This window comes from Phlebotomus papatasi, chromosome 3 (genome assembly GCF_024763615.1).
Source record: "Phlebotomus papatasi isolate M1 chromosome 3, Ppap_2.1, whole genome shotgun sequence".
NCBI classification, from domain to species: Eukaryota; Metazoa; Arthropoda; class Insecta; order Diptera; family Psychodidae; genus Phlebotomus; species Phlebotomus papatasi.
In genome coordinates this window covers 68288871-68316365 of record NC_077224.1, presented here as the reverse complement: position 1 = coordinate 68316365, position 27495 = coordinate 68288871, and the positions used below count along the sequence as shown (strand labels likewise).

At 33.2% G+C, this 27495-nt stretch overlaps 1 protein-coding gene across 11 annotated transcripts in view; it reads right to left on the bottom strand.

Annotated features, from left to right (window-relative positions):
* Nucleotides 1–27495, bottom strand: part of LOC129807293 (protein doublesex) — a 228148-nt gene that overhangs the window by 179852 nt on the left and 20801 nt on the right. For 4 of the 11 annotated variants that reach the window (XR_008752264.1, XR_008752265.1, XR_008752260.1 and 1 more), the window contains exon 2: nucleotides 24638–25453. Coding sequence is in view for 1 of the 11 variants with exons in the window: in XM_055856467.1 (XP_055712442.1) it covers nucleotides 24638–25184 (547 nt within the window). In the remaining 10 variants the exon portion in view is untranslated. Of the gene's footprint in view, nucleotides 1–24637; nucleotides 26834–27495 lie in introns of those variants that run through there. The other 7 variants (XR_008752257.1, XR_008752256.1, XM_055856467.1 and 4 more) reach the window with 5 other exon arrangements.

Below are 27495 nucleotides of genomic sequence, written 5' to 3'. Positions count from 1 at the left end.
CCGAGTTGTATTGTCATTATGTGCATCTTTTAACTTATCACATTTTTAGAGATAAATTTAATAATAGGGGAATGTAGGCATGGTTCGCACAGAGTGAACCTTCAAACGATACGAATTTTCTCTTTATTTACAAAGAGCTGACCTACAATTTCTCATGTCATTTCATGAGCTTAATAATGATCTATCTTATGACTAAGAAATGACGAACTAGCTCTTTGCAAACAAAAAGAAAATTTGCGTTGTATGAAGGTTCACTCTATGCGAACCATACCAACATCCCCCTAGTTTGACAAAAAATTAATTGTAGGTGAGTCTTTTAGAATACTAACGCAATCCAATATATAAAAATATAAATTTCAGAAAACATAAAGTATTACCGAGTAATGCATTGTTCAATGAAGGACTCATGCATTAAGTTTGTTGTCCAATAAGTATTCCTGCCGTGGAAAATTGAAAGCCCCCACAAAGAGGACCACAATTGACCCCGTTATTGTTATGCTTTGTCGATTACCATCCGTATCCATGTAATTGCATTCGTCACATTATCAACATGCGTCGCATTATGCACTTGACCATGCTATCTCCCCGGTACTGAATTAGCACTATGTTCATTATGCGTCCCGAAGGGTATGAGAAGTGGCATATTTGTGCCATTGAAGGGGGAGTCCCTTGCTTTGGGTATATAGAATATGGAACCTTCAAAGAGGGCATTTCAATTTGCACACACTTTACCTCTTTGATACAAAATCTGGTTTATTGTTGAGCTGAGGACGATGACATTCAATCTGAACACTCAGCTTTAAATGAGAATGCAAGTGAGTGAGACTTAACCACCTTCTGCAGGTATTTAATATAAGGTGAGTGAATGGAACATCTGCTCAATACAACTTTGTTCCCAATATTCCCCGAAATGGCTAATTTAGCTTTAAAGAAAGAGGGGGAAGAATTTTTTATGCATTTTATCGTGCGAAGTTTATACACATCAGAGACAATATATGTGCATCTACATACATACCTTTTATTAAAATTTTTATTTACATTTTCATTTGCAAACACATCTCTCTCATATCCCAGTCACTTTAATTGGATATCATTTACAAAAATTTACGTTTTGCAAAAAGTGCAACATTACCAGAACTATAAGCAAAACGGTTTGAGATACTGGCTTTGGCTCTACGAGTGATTTCCATCGATCCTTGTATCAATAACATGACATATTTTTTGCATATCTTGAGATCATAGTTTGTTTTTATTTTGATATATATGAATAATTTAAAGAATATTTCTCATATATATATTGTCACTGACATGATCGTGGCTACTTATATAGACGATACACTCTTCATGGTTTCACAAAATGATCTCCACATTGTCTCTAAGAGACTCCTAGTAGGGCTATTGACCCTGGAAACATGGCTCAAAAAGTAGAGAGTGAGAGTTTCTGAAGACAAATCGAGCCATATTACTTTTACTACAAAACGTCAAAACTACCTTTCTGCCTCATCATTATAAATATTATTTATTTAAATGCTTTTGAATGCGGAAAATTAATAGTATAATATAGTAAGTCATTGGTCTTAATTTCACCCCATGTAATTTTGTCATTTTAATCATAAAGTTAGCTGAATATATGTACGGTCGCGGCCAAAATAATAGAATCAGCTCCGCAAAGACCACTATTTTAACTTTAGCATTTTTGTTTATTCCAATTCGTTCTAATAATTTTGATATAGAAATATTCAAATAATTACCTTACGTCAAAAAAGTTTTGTTTTGGCCGCTAGAGGTCTCTATTTTTCACAGAATAGATCAATAGTGAAATTTGGTTTGAACAACACGATAGGACCACTTTCATTTAAATTAAAGAATGTCGTCTATAAATCAAATAAGTTTAAATAAAACCATATTCAGAAACCATTAATGACAGTTTTCCAATTTCTTTGGCCGTATTGAATTTCACTATTAACGTTATTCTGTGTGAAATAGAGACCTCTAGCGGCCAAAACAGCCATTATTCTACGATTCTAATAATTTGAAGATTTCTATTTCAGAATTATATCAACAAATTGGGAAAAATTACAAAAGTTTAAAAAAAATATAAGCGTTGCAAAGTGATTATATTATTTTAGCCGCCACTGTATATATGCAGATACAAAACAAATGCAGATAAGACAGAGGTAGACGCAACCGACGATATATGTATATGTATAAAATCATATAAGGTAAGACACATTCCGGGTTTCTGGTTTGTCGAGTTTCACGAAGTTAGATTACCAGAGTTTCGCGAAACAAATTTTGGGTTTACGAGTATTTTGTTCTGCAATACTTTTTTTTTTTGAGTTTTCTGGGATTTTCCGAAACATTTTTTATGTTACTCGTGGATTTCAGGAAACATTTCTCGAATAATTGAGAAGGGTTTATACACGTAATTAACCCTTTGATACAATAATATCGCACTTCCGCACGATTTGAATGGGGCATTTTGCATAGGGGTTTTTTGATATAAAACCCTCAAATATTTTATTTATTTTATTTTATTTATTGAATATTTATTATTATTTAATTATTGATTATTTATTTATTGATATTATATTATTAGTTTTTATTTTTTAATAATTAAATATTTAATGTGCGACACATTGCATAGAATAAAGACATTTTTTTTAAATAAATAATGGTTGTTCCTAATTATTGGATTTTTATTATTATCTGAATCATGTGCAGCGTATACTATACCGAGAAAAAATTTTGATGGTATTTTCCACAACTTGCCTCTTTAAATTATATACTGCCCCAAAGGGTAGCAGAAAAGAAAATACGATCCTCTGAAACGTTTTCCTGTAGAATAACCAATAGCCGGATGGTCCCTTCTTTAGATTAAACCACAAGCCTCTCTTAGATTTCAATATCCGAGTAATAGATTTAGCGAGTTGGGCACTCAATGGGTCAAGTGGTAGAGCACTCGCTCTATGATGCAAGTGTCCCGGGTTCGAATTGCAAGGTCACCAGGAATTTTTCTGGCGTTAAAGGTGTTCGGATTGTATCCAGTGAGCTTCACTGCACTTGATTCCACGGGCATGGGACTAACAAACTCATCCCGTACAAGAAAAAATAATAATGCATGTCTAGAAATCTCCTTGCGCGAAGGCCTTGTTCCTTCATGGAATATTGCACCAGTATTATTATTATTGCTATTATTAGATTTTACAAGTCGGATAATAAAACTTACGAGTCGCATATTAACCCTTTAAGGACAAATAGGACATCGGTGGTGTCCCAAAAACAAAGACAATTTTTTTTGACTACAAAAAGATATTGTGTTGTCTAAATAATCCGAAAAATTAGTTTTTATTTTTGGTCACCGGTGTCCCATTCGAACTTAAAGTATTAAATATTACAATTAAATTTGAAAACAGTAAAATTTAACCTGTCTCTACTTAGGTTAAATTTGGAGAATTGGATATTAGGGAGAGATCGGCCTACATTCATATATGATTTTTTCATCTATTTCTAAATTAAGTTGATCCTTACAATTATTTTATTTAAATCCACAATTGTTTTGTCTGTCCAAATTACATCATGTTAAAATATAGTTTCCTTTAGAAATATTTGAAAAAATCGTGTAACAATGTAGCCACAAAGTTTAAAGTTGTCCCACTTCCCCCTACTCATTCTGATTATCGCCTCTGTCTGTCTACAAACACAAAAACTCTTGGGCTTACGAAACAAGCGAACAGAAGCCTGTTCAAGAACACTTATAGTAAAATTTAACAGTGGATAACAATTTGCATTGAAATTACTATCAAAGCTAGTAAAATAACTTATCCTGCTATTAGAATGTCATCTTGAAATAAATATTTAACGTGACGATGCAACAGCTTCCGATATACTTTTCTATAGACTATAGGAATTCACAATCGGAAGTTAATTCTAAAAGTGCAGAAAATGCTTTACCTAACCTGTGGTAATCGAAAAATCGAAAAATCTTCGTAATGTCGCTCAAATCACGAATGCACGATATCGTCACTTGCATCAACGGTACTTGTATTTGCATTTCTTTATTTTTGCGGTCGAATTGTATTTTTTTTTTCAATGAAGAAACTTCACCACCAATTAGTTGTGGAAGGGTGTTTACATACGCTAAGACGGCGTCAGAGTCCAAACCACAAACTATTCAGCTTAATTGGGTTTCACCAAATATTCATTATGTTTTCAACCACTTATTCCAACCGGGCTTGCCGGCTCAATCAAATAGCATATTTTTTGTTAAACAGTTAAACAGAATACAGAAAATAAAATATTTAAAAGAAATTAATTAAAACACAAATATTTGAAAATACAGATACGGCAAATGTTGATGCAAATGCCTGCCGATTAAACTGTCTATTATCAGGACAACACCAGGCCATTGCATTGGTTAATCTGTGAAGTTTATGAATCAGAAGATTTGCTTAGGATGTTTTGATGCATCCACGTTATAGTTTTGAGATCGCTCCGACCGATTATAATATTCTTTCTTGTCTGTAAAAACCCTTTTGATACTTTCAAATTGAACACTAGTATAAGGACTGTGCAAACCATTTATTCAAGGCTGTCCATAATTTCGAATACCTGACCTAATTATATTAATTTTGACATTACTAAATCATGAGTTGGAAATCATGTAAAGAGTTGTAGCTCTCTACCCTGCACATTTTAACAAAAGCAATCATTGTAATATGCTCAAAGGGTTAAAGTGATATTATATTTTCGAAATTGATGCAATTTTGTAAATGGCTTAAGTTAAAGTTTGCCAAAGTATTGCAAAGTTTCATTGACAATGGTTTATATATTAATTTTTACTATTGAGGAACAAAAACGCATACCTTTGGGGCTCACAGAGAATATCCCAAAAAGACGATGATGATCTTAAGTGTCTCGCAAAAGAAGTGGTTTGGAGGAATCTTTGCTTCATGGTAATTTAACGAACAAAACAGCATCCATATTCAGACACAACATTCTGCAGAGAATACAAGTCATTCGTGCAACATTTGCAATCCGCCGGCATCCATTGAGTGTGAACAATTGACTGACAATACTATGAGTTTGCCTTAATATTGCAGACAGCTAATCACAAGTCATCTTTTTCTTATATATTTCCCCTTTAATATCAGACACGGCCGAGACTCATTCAATGATTGATTAATATAAACCGATATATGGTAGACCTTTTTTCTGCACAGAGACGTGTGATTTCTACACTATGGCTATAAGCCATATGTGAGTGCATTAAATTAAAATCCATTAGAAAATATCGTAAAGAAGGAAAAATGAAGTAATGCTATGTAATAGCCAAACGAGACTTTTTTTCCCTGTGCACTACGCTATCGAAGAGTTATAATTATGACTTGATGAAGATCAGGATCTTTAGAGCGAATGTGATAAAAAATGGAATGTTTTCAGGACAAAGGACATACGGGCAAATCATGTACAGCAACTTCTCTCAAAAGACAAAATTTTAACCCCTTGCTGCTACAAGGTAATTCTTTTGTTCACAAAATTTACATTCTCAATTAACATGTCCCTTGAATAATGACAAAAGCATTTGAGAAGAGATGCAAGAAATTGTATTTGACGCAAGTCGCACGAACCAGATGACATTGTTAATTAAAATTATTTTAATGCAAATCAAAAATTTGAGATATTAACTCACTCTCTTATATGTTTAACTTTTGAAAATCGTCTTAAGTTGTAAATTATGTTCAGAAATAAAAGTAGACCACGCCTGTATAGTTGTAATGGGAAAGTAAATCATTTTTTTAATACTTCTCTCAGTGTTCCTAAACTTAGATACTTTTATACTTCCTAGACTTCCTTCATTACTTTTCTTATCGTCCGAACTCAGCCTTCGACACACTAAAATATAACCCACGCTCGCAATGACACTTGCTATATAAAGTGCTACTCAATACATATATATTTTTTAAGTCTTTGCATTTTCTGTTACACGAGAAATCAATATTATATGCAATAAAAGTAAAGTTCCTTCAAATCGATTTATTGATTTATTTAATCTTCTATGGTCAACTTATGAGGAATTCTCATTAATTTGTATTTGTGAAATTATCTATCTCTTGATGTTAATGCCTAAGGATCAGCGCACAGTAACTTTTGTTTGTAGACATGTTTACAAAATTTCCTGTGAGACTGAGTGAGATGACTAGATCAACATTTATTTCAGTTTGACAGAAATGTCAAAAACAAGACTACAAAACTAAGGTTTTTTCGCATTGGACATTAAAGTTTCACTAAGTTTTAATGGAAATGTAAATAAATCTCATAATTTAGTCGTACAATGATTTATAATTTTTTTTTAAATCTCGTATTTTTTGGCCCCGCCCTCAAAAGTGAAGGTTTACAATTTCAAACGAGGTGTGGCGTAATATTACTTTATTTTTAAGTTCTTTTTATCAGTAGAAATTGTCTTACAGGACAATGCGTACAAATTTGAAATTTTCAGAACGAACGAAAGACGCAATCTTACAAGACAGCTCTTAAAAACTAAAGGCTTTCGGGTGGAGCAACTCAAACAAATAAGGGTGGAGCTTTTGAAGAGATGTGGTATCACATTCTAACAATATCACGGCACAGCGAAAGCAAACTAGAGGTCTTCTGTGCAGATAGCAGAGATAGAAAAGGAGTATAGCATCGTCTATTTTGAGAAGTGGTACTCCTAATTTAAAAAATCACCTGGGACAGCGGAGAGTATGAGACTTTTCATTGAAACAATTAAAACAGGAAAACTGTACAGGAATTTTAAGGGGCGTAGTATCAAATTAGTTGTACCTTTTTGCATCCCTTGTTTCTGAAGTCTTTTGGTACACGTACTGATCATAATAACAAAAAAAGTAAAAAAGAGTTACTCAAAAAATACTCAGTTGTCAAAATAACGAACAGACAGATTTGAGACAGACACAGAAAATGACAGATTTTTGAGTGGAGTTTAAACACACAAGGCGAAACTGAAAAGGGGTAGGGTAAGTGTGCCAAATTTCGGCATAGTTGCATGCAAGCGCCAAAGTCTCAAGTTTTAAATGATATATCGTCGGTTGCGGCTACTTCTGTCGTATCTGCATTTGTTTTGTATCTGCATTCGGAGCAACTACAATACAGACGTCCCCTCTTGTGTGAAATGCTGACACAAAAGAAATGCAGATACGACAGAGGTAGCCGTAACCGACGATATCTTTAATAGAAATTGATTTTTTTTATTACTTCTTTTAAAGGAGTGTTGCTTAGAACCTTGTTGACAGTTTATCGTCTTTATTTACTTCAAAATCATTCTTAATACATTTTAAAATGAATAAAAATGTAGACATAGCTTTGGTGCCCTATTTCGGCCACCTTCATACTCATAGTTCCTTTCCCTTCGGGAATTCTTCCAATGTCTTTTTCACGTCATCTCTTTTGTCGAAGCTACATTTTTTGTTATTCTTTTGCATTGTATAATCTCTAGAGTATGTAAAAAATTCATGGAAATTTGAGGAACAAAAAAGGTGGCCGAAATTGCAAGCTGGACGGAATATGGCACACTTACCCTATATCTTTGCGTTACTCATTCTTCTTGGCTGTCATTTGTAAAAATATCATTCGGTATTAGATTTAAAAAATATATATATTTTAGTTGGACTACGAAGAATACAAACAAGTAGATAGTCCTTTAGAGGGCGTGGTTTCATTTTTTGGCAAGAAAAAATTTCCTATACCATTAATGTTTTAAATTAAGTTAAGACATCATGAAGGGAATATGGTATGATATTATTATGCTTTTGATTAGTAGGGGAAAGTACTCTCCCATCGAACGTTCATGCCTTTGAATAATGTGAATTTATTTTATTTTTGGGGGTCCGTGGTGCAATTGGTAAGAGCGTTCGGCTCTTGGGTGGTGTGACCCCGGCTCGACTGTCACATTTGTGAGTTCGAGTCCTGCCCGATGCAAATGACTCGAGCGTCTGAATGGACATATTTCTCATACACAATGTAATCTGAATAAAAATTTGTAAACTGAAAAATGTACAGAATGGCAAAAAAGCCTGGTACATCAAAATAAATAAATAAAATAATAATATAATTATTTTTCCTAAGACACTTACACATAATTATTATATAATTATCAATAATTTTATAATAAATAAGCTAACTTATATTTAATAGAAAAGTGTAAGTCTGTTAGTAAAAATAATAGAAAATTCACATTATTCGAAGGTATGAACGTTCGAATGGGCAGTAATTTCCCCTATATCTTAAGCAGTACCATAGTTCTATCGGTTGCACCCTCTTAAATACTGGATTTCAAAATAAATTAGACTCAATAGAAGGAGTTTCTTAAATTAGTCATTTTAAGGGTTTAGTATTGTGAAAATACGATAAAGACATTTTGTAGTATTTTTTGTGCAAAAATAAAAATACTATTTTTTCTATATAGGTACCATACACAAATAGGTTAATATACTTTTTTGTAATACAGTGTAGGATGGTATCTAAACCACGGTCAGAAGTTTACTATTTCTGTAAGTATGCGATTATAAATAGGTATTCGCCAATAAGACCTTAGGTGGAGTAGCATAAAAAAACAAGTTTATTATTTTTCAGAATATATATCAAGCAAATTACGTGATCATATGTAGGCAAAAAGTGAAATTCCTGATATATAGACTCTCAACCCTACAGTACAACCGTGAATATATTTCTTTTTGTAAAAAGAAAAAAAAGAACTTGTGTCTTCTGTATATTCTTTGTGTCAATGGCCAATGCCTAATCTTAAAATCTCTTGCAATATGTACAATCGCGATGTATTGTCTATGTAAAATCTCACGAAAGATGCTGCAACAATTGCAACTGTGTGTTTGAAACCTCCGACTATAGATATCTCTGCAATTTTAATACAAAATATAGTTTTGCATTCTTTCAGACGTGTTCAATGTTCTTACAATTGTTTCCGAGGTTATAAAAAAGATGTCCTTTTTTTAGTAAACCCCCTTCAGACTATTTTGAATTGTTGTCTAGCCCCCAACTGTTCAGAAAACTGTTGAGTCTCGTTTCTTATGTTATCTCAACTCTAATTCTTTAAACATATTTCGTGCACCACGACATTTATGTAAATATCAGAAAGATGAATTGTACGTTTCCTCTTCTACTTGTTGCATCGACATTGACGAAGGGAGTGAGAAACTCGAAGCTCTGCAGAAAGATATACAATATCAGCAACACTACGCACCATGTTACCACCAACAAGTCACTCGACGGTCTAGCATATGTGCTGCATAAAAAATAAATAGTCATGTTTTACATATTTTTACTCTTAAATAATAATTAGATATTGCCTGGTTTGTTTTTCTCTTCAGAAAGACCGGTTAAGCCTATTGACCTTTATCGTAATCTATCAATTTCTTGTTTACTTCATTAACATTTCAATAAAACAACGATTCTGTGGTAAGAGAGAGTGAAATTACATTGTACAGAATTTTCTTAAATTTTAGGTGAGTATCACCGAAAATTTGCTCAAAGGTACTTTCTTTTAAAGCTGTATCTGATTGGTATTCAACCTAACTTTAAAACATTTTGATAAATAGAGTTATAAGGTAAAGGTAAATAATAGCTGAATGGAGATGTATCTATTTTGTAGATTAAATTCTTAAAAATTACCTGTTTTTTTATATGTACTCGAAACCCGCCCCTCAGAAAAGTAATGGATTAACGGTCGTTAGAGTGGTTATATTCCGGAAATCATTAGTATCATCGTTTAATAAAAAAAAACAAAACGTTTAAACATTTTTATACACAGTGTTTTCCCGTGGAGAAATACTCAGTCCTAAAAAGCAAAAATCAATAAGGTTTGCTTAAAAATATGAATAAAAAATAAAACATGTCTACGGGATGTTCAGTAAAAAAATGTGAAGTGTAATATTGGACCCTTGATTGAGAGAACGTAGGTCAATTTTACGTACATTGAGAAAAAGGGGGTGCTATTAACTTTTATTCCTAATAATTTTAACATTTTATAGGTGTAAAAATATATAAACATTTTTTAATGTTAATTTTACACATTTTTAAAGGTAAAATTATCATGAAAAAGGGTAACTTTAACCCCTAATACACCTAAAAAGCCTAAAAAGCATAATATTTACACCAATTTCGGATCAATACTGCAGAGTAAAATAAACATTTATGGAATGTTACTTTAACTTTTTCGGATATCTCTCAGTGTAATAGGGCAGAGCAGATGAAATGCTCAATACGATATTTCTTTTAAGTAAGTCAGATTTTTCCAAAGGGCTAATAAATTTATATATTTTTCATTACACTATGCAACACGATTTTTGGCACACGGATCTCACATAGTACGTGCGGTAGAGTCGAGTCCCCTGATCAAGAATCTGTTCTTGGTTTTTCTCCTATACGTCACAATTTTATTTAATTATTTTTTTTTTGTTTTTGCTGTTTTGTCTCATATTATCAATTATTCCTCCGGTTCTAGTGTACAGAACTTAACAAATGAGCATCCGTTGGAAAGGTAAGTAGTTGTGCTTCAACTTGAAAATTACGTGATATTTTTTTAAAAAATCCTTAGATAGACGTTGGGATGAAATGGAAGTGACATTTGGATTCCTTGGATCAACTTATGGGGGGATACTCAGAACATTCCAAGTCGATATCATCATCAGTTTATTGAGAAAATAAGTTTTTTGGCAAAAATTTGCAAGATTTCATATGTTTTGAAAAAAATCAAAGAATAAGGCATTTAGAGGTACCGGAGCTGAATGTCTAAGTCTGAAAAATGTAGTCCTAAGTGAAATCTATTATATTCTGAAGAGAGTACATTAATATTTAGTTTAGTTTAGTTTATATGATTTTTCAAAAGTTGTTTTCTTAGGTCATTTTTGAGAAATTTTAGTTTGATTTTGTTTTTCCGCCCCCAAGGATTTTTAAAAAAATATCACATAATTTTTTAAGTTGAAGCACAACAGTGATAAAGTCATCTTTGGTGTTCGCTTAGATGAAATAAATATGGTATCTGTAATAAGTTCGAGATAAAATATAATCTTACGTTATAAATTTGCATACAACATTTCAAGAGACACTAGTGACCCTTTCAAAGGTTCAAATATGATCCAATTTTTTTTTGAAATGGATGGAATATAGGGTAAATTAAGCTAATTCAAAACCTGCTCCAAATGGAAACTTTTAGCTACTCCAAATGGAAACGTCATTGTTTTCATGATAAACACAGTACTAAATTACTATATTTATATATTTTCTATACCACAGTTTCATTATTTAGTTGATTTTGCTCCAAATAAAGCGAAAATCCATTCATATTCACAAATTTTAATTTGTTAGTTTCACAGAAAAATTAAAAGTGTACCTTTTCACCGTCGGATATTTCATTGATCGACCATGTTTTCCAATGAAAAACGCAATAAAGTGACTGTTGTTTATTCGTTTTGTTTCACATTTATGTCATATTTCTGCCTAATTTTAGTTAAATTAAGTGCTAATCTTTATTGTTAACGGTACGTGAAGTTTTCAAATGAAATAATTACCTATTTCGTGAACAAAAAGGGTTTTTTCTGAAGTGTCTGCAAATGCTTAAATAGGAAACCCCGGAAATATGATTTTTTTTGAAAGATTTTCTTATTGTTTTAGATGGGAAAGGAGAAAAGACCAGGAATAAGAACAAATCCTGCACTCAAGAGCAACTCAACAAAATTTTGGAAGCCTTTCGTCGCGGTTTCAATTACACTGTTTGTCTCCAATTAGAAAATTTCCCTTGTCTCCATTTGGATTAATATGTTTCCAATAGAAGCATCTTACGCTCGCGTATTTTTCTTGTATTTAAGAAGTTTTTAACCTATATCTAAAGAATTTTCACTAAACAGTAGCATTTTAGAAGAGTCAAGGAGCAAATTTATGTAATTTTCTTCAGAAAAAATATGAACTTAATGTGTTGAATCTTTTGTCAAAGTTAAAGCGTCTGGAAATGGTTTTGAATTAGGACATTTACCCTAATCTAATTTGAACATTTCATTTTTTCCTAAGTGTCAAAAGCATTGGTGATCTTAAAAAACAAAGCAAAAGTATGTATTAGCAGAATTATTCAATTCATCGACATTTTAGACGATTTTAGACATATAGTTTCAGATTTTTAAGCACTTCCAATTCCAAAAGCAGTAGATATGATTATGCTCAATCTTGCTATTCTTGATTTTTTAAATTTTTTTTTTCAAAAAATTCTTTAAATATCATTTGAAGTTTTAAATAGCATTCAATGTAACCTGCCATTCCCCTAAACTTCGCACCACCAAGTAAACTGCTTTAAATATCTCAATACACTGTAAAAATGGTATAGACATATTGAATTCACCAACACGAAGCAATTGATTTTACCAGTTGGATTGAAAAAGCGGTCACCGCAAGATACTCGTAAATATCCTCTCTTTAACACACTGTAAGACTCAATTTCTACCACATTAAACACTTTATGTGGAGCTCAGTGTAATCGCTAAAATGCACACATTGTGTGCTGACTTCTTCGATAAAATTCCCCTATAAATAAAGAAAATATGCAGAAATATCCAGTCATTTAAAATAATTTGAAACTCATTGAATACGCAAAGCGTTAATGGAGAAAAAAAGAAATTGAATGTGAGCCAGAATATCCGCATTTCAGAGATTGTATTTATTTTTTTAATCATTGGTTTTGGCTTAAGACATCGTCTTCTGGTAAGGCAACCCTAAAACAACCCACACAAAAATCACATATGGGATGGAAATAATTTAAATTAAAGTATTTCTCATAATGTAATTTGAATCCATTGATAATGAGGAAGATGGAATGGAAAATGCAACTATGGTGAGCTATTAAGGAATTTAAGGTAACTGACCGTCTAAATTGCTCTGGATAGTTTTTTTGATGTAGGTGCTTGTGTGGTAAGTCGTGGAGAACCAGCTGACGCAAAAAGAATCATCGACTCAGGTCACCATCGACAGATTCTCTTCAATTCGCCAAAATGGATAATAACACCATATAGAGTACCAAACAATTTCTAGAACACCAGGCAAGATCGAGTGAATAAAAACATAAAATAAGGATAGAATGCATTAAAAGGAGGAAGCCTTATATAGAACTTATAGAAAAACTTTCATTAGTCTACCCACTACATTGTATGCAGACAATTGTGATAAATTGACAGAACAATAATAATCAGAAATTAGAAATGTAATTCAATTGGCTCAGCTCCCTTCTCATCATCCCAATCCATTCATACCTTCAGCTAGTTTAGTAAATTATGGAGGTCGAAAACAAAAGAAAAATTTAAAATATATTGTACTAAAGAGTTGCAACGAAAGAAAACGATATTTTGTCTAGATAAGAACAAAAATGAAAGACTGATATTTTTACGGAGAAAAAGGGGTGGCAAAGCGTTCCAGGCTTTGCGGAATGCTCGAACTTGTGATTTAGGTGTTATGTTTCACAAGTATTTTTGCATAATTAACCCATTTACCGGTTGTCAACCGATTTAAACCCATTCATGAATTACTCAAAAGATCGCCCAAAATGACTAATGGGAAATAAAATTGATAGGAGTATAGGTTGTGAACTGGTTGATTACGGCATTAGAATTGATTGGAATCAGTTCAGACTTGTGAGAAATTTCACGACCTTTCCAACGAACCCAAATATGATACCGTTCGTTTGAGAAATGAGCTCTCTAGGTCTTCTTAAACCTTTGACCTTGACAAACCGTTATTAGGGATAATTCTACGGTATGTTTGTACAAGGACCAAATGTCTACCTGGATAATCTCTTCACTAAAAATGATAAAAATCGCATGATACGTTTTTGAGCAATTAAAAACATAGTTTTGGAGGGTAAGGGTTGATTTATGGGGGCTCGAAAGTTCCAAGTCTCTATCTCTAACCATTTGGTACTAGACGTGATAATGGGCGGACGGAAAAGTAGCGTGACGTCAAAAAACTCGAAACCTCAGATTCAATCAGATTAAAGAACAAACTCCTATTTTTTTTTAAATAAAATTTAAACTAGGTAAAATCAATTTTGTAGAATTTGCTATTTAAAGAAATAAATAAATATCTTCATTATTTATTTTATTTATTTTGTCTCAGACTGGTTTGCAATTCCAACGAACCGATACCGCCAGCTTATCACCGAGCGACATCATCGGAAAAGCGAAAGAAAATCTGACCATGTATGCAGTTCTATATTGTGGCCATATCTCTTTTTGCACTTGAAACCGCTAGAGAGCTCTATGCAGTAGAGCTCTTTAGCGATTTCAAGAGCGATTAAAGAGCTCTCATTATCCAAAAAATTTAATTGATAATCATTTTTAGAGTATATAAAAGAAAACAAAAATTTCAAGAATTTCGCAAAGCTTAAATACTTTGACTTCCTTTTTTTCAAATTTAAACTTTAAAATGAAATTCAAGTTGGTCCGCAATTTTTGAGCATCATCAGATAAAATATTGCAAAACAAAATTTGCCTCATCGACAGTGTCTTGGTTAGAATGTTGTACGAGCTGCGGGATGTTCTTCATGATGTCCATGATAGAATTTTCGGGCATTATCCAGACAATCTCAACCACCCGCAAAAGAACTAGAGGATGATGTGGCACCTTTGAATTGGGATATCTTTGAAATTTGTCTTCACAATTTGTTTGTGGAGCTAAAAGATATATCACAATAAAGTTCAGTTCTATTAAAAGATTAGAGAAAAAATACCCCATTTTAAAGGGCAAAAAGCAAATGGTCAGTAAAAAGTCAAAAGTGGTCAGCAGAAAATAAAATTTCATCAGCAACTAATTCGAAATATTCAGCAAAAATTTTCAATCTTGTCAGTAAAAAGTTAAATTTGGTCAGTAAAAACTTTGAATTGATCAGTAGATATATTCGAGTTGATCAGTAAAAAATTAAAAATTAATCAGCAAAAAATTAAAAATGGTCAGTAAAAAGAAAATATGGCCAGCAAAAAATTAAAAAAATTAAATTACTGACCACTTTTTATGTTTTACTGATTACTTTTTGTTTTTAACTGATCATTTTTTATTTTTTACTGATCATGTTTAATTTTTTGCTGACCACTTCTCATTTTTTACTGACCGCTTTTAATAAAGTACTGGTCTTCTTTTTATTTTTTACTGATCTTTTTAAACTTTTTGCTGCCCTTTTTTTATCTTTTAACTGATCATTTCGAATTTTTTGCTGACCAAATTTGACTTTTTACAGCTCATTTATTCAATGCCATTTTAAAGGTGTCCCAATTGAAAGGTATCCCACTTTGCCCTAAGCCCACAGTTTTATGTCATCAGAAAATAAAAAAAATCAACTTGTGCCACAATTTCCTTACAATCTGTATTCTATTACTCGCCAACAGTTGCAATATCAATAACTTTCTGCACATTTTCAAATTTCATTAACATTTCTATTTTATAGAACATTCTCAATTTAGTAATATATCAAATTTATTTATATTGTATGTGCCAAAACTTCACCAACACAAATTTTGATGTTTTAAGTTAATTCCGCAAAGTTATTTTCACACACCAGGCAATGTTATTTTTATACTATATCAATATTAAGGGACACAAGAAAGTGAGAATAAGAAATAAATCAAACAGACATCTTTTTAATTCAAGAATATATTCTTAATAATAAAAGAGTTTTTAAAGATAATACTGAAACTGTCTTATTGTCAATTTTTTGTTGTATAAAATTATTCTTTTAGATAACGTAAAAATATTGATTTGAAAATAATCCGATATGGACCTTAAAAGAACCGAATTAACAGGACAACAGGAGTTTATTGTAGTACGCAAAACGCTTAACTCTTTCGCGTCCCACTTTTATTCAGCAGATGAATTTATGTAAAATTGAGTTTTTCCTAATGCTTATGATCAAATATAATAATTCAGAGAGGAAAAAAATTTTCCATTGCGTGAAAACTCGGAAAAACCCCGGGTCATATATGACCCTGTTGTCCTCAAGGGAAGTGTATTTACCATTTTCAAAATCTATATCACGGGCTTTCTAAGAGTTTTTTTTGCTTAAAGTTGTTAATTTGGCCAAAACCATGGCAAACTGGATTGTTTTGATGAACACTGTACTCCTGGTGTTCAAGGAATCTTCCTGGTAATCCCTTGAACAGTCACTGTCACAATATTTTGAGTGGTATTTGGCAAAAATAAACTTATACACATATTTATTCACACACAATACAATTGCACAATATGAGACGCTTGCAGAATACTCTAAAATATTGCAAAATATGTTATTATTCATCAGATATAAGATGAAATGTCCAGGAGCAAGATGTCCCACCTGCATTTCACGAAGAAAAACAATGTCCCAACTACATTTCGCTATAGATTTGGGACGAAAACACTGTTACCCTTGGGGACCATAGGGTCATATATGACCCGGAAAATTCTACACGCTTTTCTGGAAAATTGAGAGTAGTTTATTATATCAAAATATGCAATATACAATCTTTGGATATTCTATTTTGTGTTTCTAAAGAACTTTTTGCTGAAGAAAATAAATTAATATAAAAAATTTTGAAAAAGAAATGTCATTTCACAAAGTTCGAAATTAGTGATTTTTGATCTCAAATATTTTCTTTTCCTGAATATCTGGAGTCTTGAGAAAATTAGCCAAGAATCTTACATCCTTCTATTATGATGTCGTGCACAAACCGATAGATTTCAATTAATGTAAATAGTCAAAAAAAATTGTTTTTCCCCGGGTCATATATGACCCTAATGACGCGAAAAAGTTAAAGGAGAAAAGTCAAACTATATGGGCATCGGTCCCGGAATCGCTACAAACGAGAGTAGGTTCATTTTGTAGGTACTGATATCAAATAAAAATAAAAATAATGGAATGCAGGACGATAAATGTTACTAATTTTGTATTGGGGCTACAAGAAGGGAGGGTGAAAGGAAGAATGGTATGTATGAATAAAGTTTATACCATACACTGAACCTGGTATTTTATGAAGATCGCTCAAGCCATTCTAGCGTCATTCGTTTCCAAAAAGCGATTTTTTGGAAAGTTAAAGGCATCTTTACAAAGACGCCTAGTGTTCCCAGCGTTTATCATCCTGGGTTCCGGTATTTTTTAAATATTATATTAGTACCTAAACAATGCACTTATTCTAATTTCTGGAGAAAGTTAAACCAACCAACACAGTTTTGACCCGGTGGCAGCTAAAATCCCGAAAGCCAAAATCCCGAATGTTGAAAATCGTGAAAGGGATTAAATAATATGGAGGACAATGTATAAAATAATTTCCCAAGACACATAATGTTTCCCTTTGCCTCCATCAAGCGAAGGTTCATTCGTGGGAGTAGCTATGACACTTTTAAGAATTCGGGATTTGGGCTTTCGGGATTTTGGCTTTCGAAATTTTGACCGGGACCCTTTTCATCATTTTCACTTTTACGAATTAGTTTTTATGCTTCAGAACTTTTCCCCAATGATTGAGAATATTGATCCCAGAACAAGAATTTTTAGTTATACTAATATCTATCTATTGGCTTAGGTCTCGTTCGTGGTAGTTTGACCGGATTTGTCCGTTCTCCTTTAATTAATTCTGTTATTTTAGGACAATTTGTACTTCCGATAAATAGTATTGAATCCAGAAATTTGGGATTTTAGCAAATTTTCTTTTGAGATTTTTAAGGTTATCAACCCTAATCTGGTCTCTACATTGAACGCGTTTTTCTTTTCGCGTTGTGTGTATTTGTTAATAAAAAAATTCTCGCGAAAATAGAACCATGGGCCCCAAAATAACTCAGACAGATCCTCAAGAATTTCTAGTCCGTACAATTTGACGTTAAAAGACCAGCGCAACGTGATTAATACTCTCAAGAATCAATTTTAGTTTATTTAATTCTTTTTTGTGTGGTGAGCCGACGGTAAAGGTTTAATTCTGACCGATTTAGTATATTGTTATTACGGTGAGTGTCGGTAGGATAATTTAATCCATAAAGAATACATCACTTAATTTTCTAAGTTAATTAGTTTAACCGTGAATACCGTATCGTATCTATATAAATTATGATTTAGAAACTCTACCATAGAAGCCAGTTAATATTACCAAGGGCACAATAAATGAGTTGATTTGAACAAAAATAAAAGAATGATCAAAAAATAATGAAAGGAAGTAACAGACAACATTCATAAACAGTTGAGGGTGTTAAATTAAGGTACTGAAGAGATTTGGCAAAATGTTGCTAAAACTGGAGCAGGGTAGTGCAGGGGCATAGTTCCTTAGTCAGACGTTGTAGCCACTCATGCAAGTAAGAGTTAATTGAACTGGTTTTGAAAAAGACATCGCTTCACCCCAAAAATTTGTGATCCTTAGGTCACAGCAAAATGCAGGAAGTAATTATCTTACTTCAATTTTGTTAATCAATTCAAACCAGATCTACCCCTAATTTCTGTCACAGGTTTTAGATTATTTCTTATTTTTATTACATGTATATTAGTACAGGTGAACAGTATTTGGTTATCAGGAAATATAAATGTTAAATATTTATCATCACAGGCCAAACTCAAACTCTTGCCTTTAGGGTAAGTGTGCCAAATTCCGGCCAGCTTGCAATTTCGGCCACCTTTTTTGTTCCTCGAATTTCTATGAATTTTTAGTTTTTACATACTCTAAATATCATAAAATGCAAAAGAATAACAAAAAATGTAGCTTGGTCAAACGAGATGACGTAAAAAAGGCATTGGAAGAATTTCTGAAGGGCAAGGAACTATGAGAATGAAGGTGGCCGAAATAGGGCACCAATGTTATGCCTAGATTTTTATTCCCTTTGAAATTGATTAGGAATGAATTTAGAGAAAATAAAAACGATAAACCGTCTACAAGTTTCCAAGAAACACTCCTTAAGTAGAAGGAATAAAAAAATAAATTTCTATTAAAGATATTACATTTCAAACTTGAGACTTTGGCGCTTGCATGCAACTATGCCGAAATTTGGTACACTTACCCTATTTAGTTTCTGAATTTAAATTTAGTTCAAAAACCTATTTAAAAAAAATGCATTTTTAGTGTTTTTTCTTTAAATCATTTTTTCGTCAGTTTCGTGATTTTTTCAGGATAGGTTCTTGACAGATCTATGGCTTAAAGGAAAATTTATAGAAATATAACTTATTTTTTCAATGAGCCGTCTCTCGGATAATCCTAAACTAGGAACCGGCTCTTATTCCGTAAATTTCCGTTTAAATCTTTCGTCTACTTTTTTGCAACTCTGGACATCACCAGTACTTTTCACATTGTTGCATTCAAGCTTGCCGCGGTGTCTAATTTTGTTGGATGCAGAGATATAAACAATTATATAGAAAAGTTTAAGTATTGCAATTCCGTCGGCAAATAAACAACTCTTAAGAAAAAATCGTGAGTTGTTTCACACATGAAGATCATCCGGAAAGCAAAAATTATTGATACAAAAAAAGGGTATATTGTAAGAGTGTGAGGTATTAAAATTGTTGTTCAATCGGTCTTAAATTAAGTACAAAGAGTGACCTTATCAATTGTATGGGCGGGATATTTTTGTCCATTCTACATGGGCAAGTCAGAGATACAATTTCAAGTCCAATGCCAATAAAATTTAACCGTTGAATACAGTAGACTCTCGCTCAATCGGCTCTTTTTCAATCGGGCGAAAAATTTTGTTGGCAATTTTCACGTTTAATTATGAAGTAAATTTGCTCAAATTCGCTGTAGTTCCTTTTATTTTATCATGATTCTCTATAATTGAGCGATTTTTGTGGAATTTACAATGACTGACGCCCAAATCTATCATTAATTTGGATGACATTTTGCCCCATATGCCCGATTGAGAGAGAATCTACTGTATGAACTGAAAAACATTTTATGTTTGGTATTTATGTACCTACTTTATCAATTCAGAGGGTTTCTCCACAAAAACATTCTGGTTTTTTTCTGATTTCTGTTTTGGCACTGAAAAAGAAGTCACCAAGTTAAGATACAAAATCATGATTTTTATTGAATTTGTGCCACATGAAAATTCTCTTGTGTGTATAAACTCTCACCGGCTTTATTTATAGATCTCCACCACGAAATGCCACAACAGTGTTGCACTCACTGTACAAAATTACACAGAGTATTGGAAGTTAGCATTTTGCCGGAACCGGTTCCACTATAGAATTCTACCTTTTTTGCCATCACACTTAAGAGATATTTTGATACAATGTGTACCATACATCTTGTTGGCATTATTTATGTATACCACTTATTCCCCTGGGAACACCTAAACCATCGTGCTTTCTCCCTAAAAAAGCCATGCACGAGATTGTACCTTTAAACCGTATCCTGTGTTTGGATATATCATGCAAAATAGCATTCAGTTGTTTAACCCCTTTAACTGGATGATTCAGGTGAACTTACGGCGTCATTAGCGCATTGGTTTTCTGGCCTGCAGACATCCAACGATCAGACAAAAAAAATCACTTGAGATTTATCTTCCGACGATATCAATTCGGCTGACAAACTACCCAGACAAAAAAATAACTTTTTAAGCAAGATTCTTTATGAGGATCCACCTTAAAAATATTCTGATTTTATTTCTTTATTTTTTTCTGTTAAATCCTGATTGTATAACTATAATTAAATTTTATTATTTTCTAGAAAATAATGGGAATTTCTTCACAGTCATCGCATACTTTTGATGAAGCCGCTCTATTGAGGATTTTTTGCAAATCCTTTGAGCAAATAAGTTCAATGGTATTTTTTAAAAGTTAATTTGCAATATCAACAAAAACATCTAAAAATTTGCCTTTTTATTTTAGAGGAGAGCAGGGCTCTTTGAGATATGCATAGAGTAAAAATTTTGTACTTAGAACAAATTAGCAATATTTTAAAACGAAGCTAAATATTTTAAATTGATAATATCAGTTATAATTCCTTGAGAAAAACAATTGTGGAGAAAGGTTTACGTACCCACACTGAGAGAAATCCGAAAAAGTTAAAATAACATTCCGGAAATGTTAATTTTACCCTGCAGTATTGATCCGAAATCGGTGTAAATAATACCCTTTTTAGGTGTATTATGGGTTAAAGTTATCCTTATTTCATGTTAATTTTACCCATTTTACCCTTAAAAAGGTGTAAAATTAACATTAAAAAATGTTGATATATTTTTACACCTAAAAAGTGTTAATATTATGAGGAAAAAATGTTAATCGCACCCTCTTTTTTTTCTCAGTGCATGTTTAAATTAAAAGTCTATAAGATTCTTTTCTAAGTTAAATTCTAATGCAAATAAATTAATTTTCAGCCAAGAATATTTCATTGAGAATATTTCATTGAGAATATTTCACTGACCACTCTATACATTAAATTTTAGCAGAATATATAAACTATGAACCTGTAAAGTGGGCTTCTTTCACAAGATTTAGCCCATAGTTCCTGAATGTCCGCAAGGGAGTATGGGGCAATTTCAGGTATGCAAGATTTTCCAAATCATTTTCCGAAATTTTCTGAACCTTGTTAGCTTGCATATATAATACAATGTAGTTCATAATCTTTTGATATAAGAGTCATAAAAAAAAACTGTCTCTGCTCGAAACTACTCCATACTCCCCTACATTTTTTCCGTCGGCATCAGACTTATATTATGTAGAAGCAACATGTAAGAAGCCAAACATTTCAATTTCGTTATTTTGCAAGATCAAGACCGAGGGGGCTTTTTCAAAGGTTCAAAATCTTGAAGAATACAGCAAAAATTAAATTAAAAAAACAAATATATTTTTTTTAATTCTTAGTTTCTTGTTTTTCGTGTAATAAATGTCGCATTTACCAACGTATTTACTATAAAGTAAACATCAGTAATAGTATTTTTAGAATTATTTGGATTTTTCTGAACATGAATCTATTTACAGTTCTAGGATTTCCCATAGATTTCCCTCCAGAACTTTTTTAATGGAATAAGGAGGGGTAACCATAATCATTGCCAGGTCGCCTTTTCCGTTTTTTTTCTAAATCAACAAAGGCGTTTCTTTTGACGAAACCGATTTTTGACAAATTACCTAAAAAATACATTTTCCGTTAAGACAGAGAATATATTTTAAGATAAAGTTTGTAAAAAAAAAAAATAAAATTTCGTCACATTTTGCCCGCCATTTCTTGCATATCTTTTAGAGTACGGTAACAAGTTTTAAGTTTACGGTAAACTGCACATTAATACTTAGTTCTTCGGTTTATGCTTAGAAATTTCATCATTAGAGACTATATAGACGATAATTAAACATCAACAAATAAACGATTTAATGTTACTTTCTTCTTTGTAAAGAAAACATAAGGAAATACATATTATGGAGAATTAAGGAAATATTTTGGAAAATTAAGGAAATATTTCGGCGGAAAAATAGATCTTTCTTAATTTTTTTTCCTCTTTAATTCTTAACAACGTTTCGAGGATTGATGTCCTCTTCAGGTTTCGAATGTGAAGGAAAAATGACGTACAGGTTGGAAAGTCTGCTGCTGCACTGCACTTGGACTTTTTTACAATTCTTCACTCTGAAGTTCACCATCCAATGGACTGACACAAAAATGGACTGTCACACAAAAATGGACTGACACAAAAATTGACTGTCAGTCCATTGGATGGTGAGCATCACAGTAAAGAATTGTAAAAAAGTCCAAGTGCAGTGCAGGAGCAGATTTTTCAACCCGTACGTGATTTTTCCTCCACATTCGAAATCTGACGAAGAAGACATCCACCCTCGAAACGTCGTGAAGAATTAAAGAGAAAAAAAATCAAGAAAGGTTTATTTTTCCGTTCACTATCAGCCATAAGGAAATAGATTTCTAGTAATACCCCTGAAGAGTTCAAATAAGTTCATTACATGAAAAAAATGTACACTAAAATTTTTAAGTTTCAACAGAAGAATTAGATTTTCCTATACATTTTTAGTAGTTCACAAAAAAAACTAGTAGGATATCTAAAACATCCACATTAATAGAGAATTAAGATACCATTCAGGTAATTGTGATTACATAATATTTGTTTAGATTATGTGTATTATTAAACCAGTAGAATCAAAGTGAGATAATTCAATTTTGTATTCTTCATTATAAATTTCTTAAGAGCCAACACTGGTAGTATAAGTTCAAGGCACCCTGTTCGACTACCCTAACTATTCTTATGGCCATTTCGAAATTCACCAAAAAGGATAATGTAGGTGAAATAGTTCTAAATGAGCAGTAGATTAGATTCCTTTTAGATTATGGGGGAGGAGTTGAACCTACAACAATATAGATATCATTGCACGTAACCCTCTACTTGGGCATCTTGTACATCTCTTGATCATTGCCCTCATTAAGGGCAGGGTGTGTCAAGCCTACCAGTTCTCTAGACAAATTCGATAAAACAGTCTTTGAAGCGTCAGATGAGGGAAGGCATGAAATTGGTATTTCCTAAAAATGGTCTTTTTCAAAATATGTGAAGTAAAGGACTATCTGTTGAAATATATATTGCTATATTTACGTCAGATTACAGTAGGCGAGACTGGGGCAAAAAGTCACAAATCGAAAAATACAAAATTCAATATCTTCCAAAGTAAAAAAAGATAGCGGCTCAATTTTTTTTCTATAGATAGCCTCCATAGACCTTCTTCAATGTCGAAAGTTTCTTAGAATTCAAACAAGGAATTTAGAAAATAAAAAATATAGAAATTTTTAACCCTATTTTCGAAATATTTTCCTTGAAGAAGATAACAAATATTACCTACTTATTTTCCAAAATTGATGCACTGGTGAGTATTTTCTAAATAATTTGGATTTTTTGAATACGAATCCGCTATCTATTTTAGAATTTCACAAAGGTTCTTTTCTCCAGAAATCCTTTTATTACAAATGGCCACTTGGGGTAAAAAGTAACAAAGGGTATAGAGCAATAAGTAACAAAAAAGCGAAGCAATTTCTGTTGTATCACGGCGAAAAGAAACGTCATTACCATGTCTCGTCACTTGTTGTTTGCATTGGACAAACGATTTGCAGTCTTTTGTGTGTTTTTTCTAAAATAACTTGAAAAGCGCTTTTCTCGTTTTCTCACTTTTCTCGCAGAGAAAACGGTGTTTTACAAAGGTGTAGATGAATAAATTTTCTATGAAAATATGTCCTCTAGGTATTTTTTTCAATTTTACAGAAGCCTTTAATGAAGCGAATCAAAATATGATAATACCCAATGTCTGGTACTATTTTCCCCAGCATTTTTGAGAATAGTCACAAAATTTCCTTGACAAAATTGTCAAAGTATTTCATTACAAAATAGAGCAAAATTACTTACACTAAGTTGTAGAGCGGTAAATTTCCTATAAAACTGCGCTAATTAGAAATTTTTGAAGCGATCGAGTAGCTTGTAAAAAAATAAAATATCCATTTTGTGACTTTTTGCCCCAGTCTCCCTTACTTTCTTCATCCCAAGTTTTAAAGAATTTCCTCAACTCCGAGGATTAAGCTTATATTTTTTTAGTGTATGTGGCCATAAGTAGGGTAGCTGTTGTAGAGGGTACCATATACGTAGTAAGGACAATTTGAATGGTACTTACTTGCAGTTGGATTTCTGATGGTTGGATTGACTGGGGCCAATTTGCGGCTGGATGGCACGGAGATGGGTTCTCCGGAAGCAGAACAGGGTGTGGCCGATGATGAGTGGCAGGAACCCTCTAGGGAACGTGCCGGTGTGGGCACTGTAATGGGTGCCGGTGGTTCGCTATCGCACTGACTCTTAGGAGTGGCAAGGGTGCAAATGGACGGGGCTGGCGGTGGCGTCGGTGGCACCTCATCCGCGGAGATCTGACGTGCCTCGTCCTGAGCCTGAGCACGTCTTAGGGCCGTCTGCAAGGCCATCACCCGCTGACGTTCGGCCGTTAGACGACACTTTTCGCAGTTGCAGTAACGGTACTTGCAGTAGCGTTTGTGACCCTTAAGGGCTATCTTGAGGCCGTGATTGCGGCAGCGGGCGCAATTTGGTGGCGTCCTCGGGCTCAATGAGTTGCCGCTGGAGCTCGAGGCTCCTCCGCACAACTCGTTTTTCGAGTCTGTGAGGTCCGAATTGGACATCACGTCGCTCCACGTATTGTGCTCCGACACCATCAACAGCGTCCCACTTAATTGAACTTTTAACCGAAGACTGACACTTAGTCTAGATATACAGAGAATTTAGTCACTTTTTGCACACAATGTTACAGAAATTGCAATAGTCACTGATCAAAAGTTTTAATGTCTTTGAATTCTCTCTTTTTTTTGTAATTTTACAGGTCTTTTACATCTGCCGAAGTTATCCCAACCAAAGGCAAACATTCATCACTTTTTGCCACTTCTTTCTCTCATTTCCTTCTCACGGATTGTCTTCTGGCATAACTCTGTATAACCCAAGAAAATATCGTCAATTAACGACAGGACTTTCTGGCCAAATGTCTCGAGGGCAGGGATTTCAAATGCGATATGATTGAAGACCCCAACACTTTGTAGGAGATAGGTGTTTGATCAAAACTTAAGGTATGTCTTGAACAGTTTAAATGGATCAATCTTATGTAGAAGTCAGTATGATAATCTTCTAAGATAGAATCATTAATCGTCACTGATGTGGATCACGGAAGAGATTTTACCTCTGTGAGTCTCTTGCAGATGGCACGTTTTCTGCACAAAGTTTGCACAATTCAATAATAATAAATATAGTCTTGATAGTAACAGGTCGAAAGCTTGCAATTCTACACAAACTCAAACTTTTTTCTCAATACCAAGCTAAGAAGTCTACCTCCTCTGCTATATTGTTTTTTTTTTTCGTGGTGAGAGCTATATGATAAAAGTGCCTATATAATTGCCACTTCCACTGTATTTATGTACTTCGTTGCAAGCAACAAGTCACAAAAATGTATACAATTGTTGGCATATAAGTTTAGTGCACATGCAACCGACTACCCCAGGTTCTTCTCAGTTGAGAAGCTCTCTTGGGTAAGAAAGTGCGCCAATGTTGCAATCAAAGAAGACATTTAATAAATTCACCTTCACAATCAAATGAACTAATGGAGTATTTATAGTTTTTTTTTCTTTCTTCGTCAGATTCAGACGTTATGCCAATATAATGCTTTAGGACTTGAGTTTATTTCTGATGACCATTGCGCGAAGATTCGCCAATGAACGACAAGATTGCGGTACTACAGGCAATTAATCAACATTTTCTGCTTTACACTTCAGTTCAATCAACACCATGGGGTGGTACATTTAATTCAGTCAATATTTTATTAAAAGTAGAAGGAATGAAACTTCCCTCTTTTTTTGTGTCTCACTTTATGTCTCTGGCAAAAATTTCACAGGAGAATATTTTCATGTGAAACAATTATTCTCAACTAACAATCTCTCAATTTCACCTTCTCAATATTCACACAAGCAGTAAATTGTCCAAAGAAGAAAAAAAAAAGAAATTATTACTCGAGCACAAAGCACCGCGCAGCGCTATGCCGCGTGGTACACGATTATCGAAATGCACAAGCTGATTAGGAAAATCTCGGCGGAATCTTACTTTTGGGATTTAGTGCAACTGTTGCCGATGGTGGTGTCAAACAAACTGAGGATATCGAATTGTAGCGACAGGAATTTGAAAGCCAGTGTGACACGAACGGAGGACGGGTTGCAACTGAATACATAACCATGGGTCTTTCGGTCTGGTTGCGATAGTGCATACAGATCGTATAATACAATCCCATACGTATCGACACACTGACGAGTGCTTGAGTTCTCTCTTCGCGGCTAAATCGCGTCAATGCCAAGATATTTCGCCGCTCAACGTCATTCACTTGAATATATATTTGCAATCATTACTCACACATGCTCAGAACTTAATGTCTGCTATGCATCAACATATAGCATATGCAATGTTACTACCCACCGTCTGACCATTTGCTTGTTGGTGTTGCAGTGGCGCACATGGGACATGGAAGTGTGTGCAATAATTGCGAAAAGAAAAACCGTATTGATGAAAGTGAGAGAGATATATGTCCAGAAGCTCCCCTTTATTTGCAAAATCGAGTCGAGATACACTCGGAAAAAGAAGTTCTAAATTCATTTTAATTCCATAACAGTGCAAAAAGTAACAATTGATTTCTAAAAATTGCACAGTACATTTTTAACCCTTTAAGGACGATTGGAACACATGTGTCCCATAAAGAAATTTTTTTTCCTGACTACCTAAAGTTATTTGTTTCTTATGTCTGTACATAATTGTAAAGTAGAAGGTTGAAGGAATCTAGGATATTTTTTGCAAGTCTCTAGCTATTTGATATGTAGTAAATATTTAAGCTCAAAAATGGCGAATTTTTAAATTCTCAAATTCATAATTGATTTTATTTAATTTTTATACTTCGAATTTTTTTTAAGCAAAGCCCTTTTTACAATACTCATACGT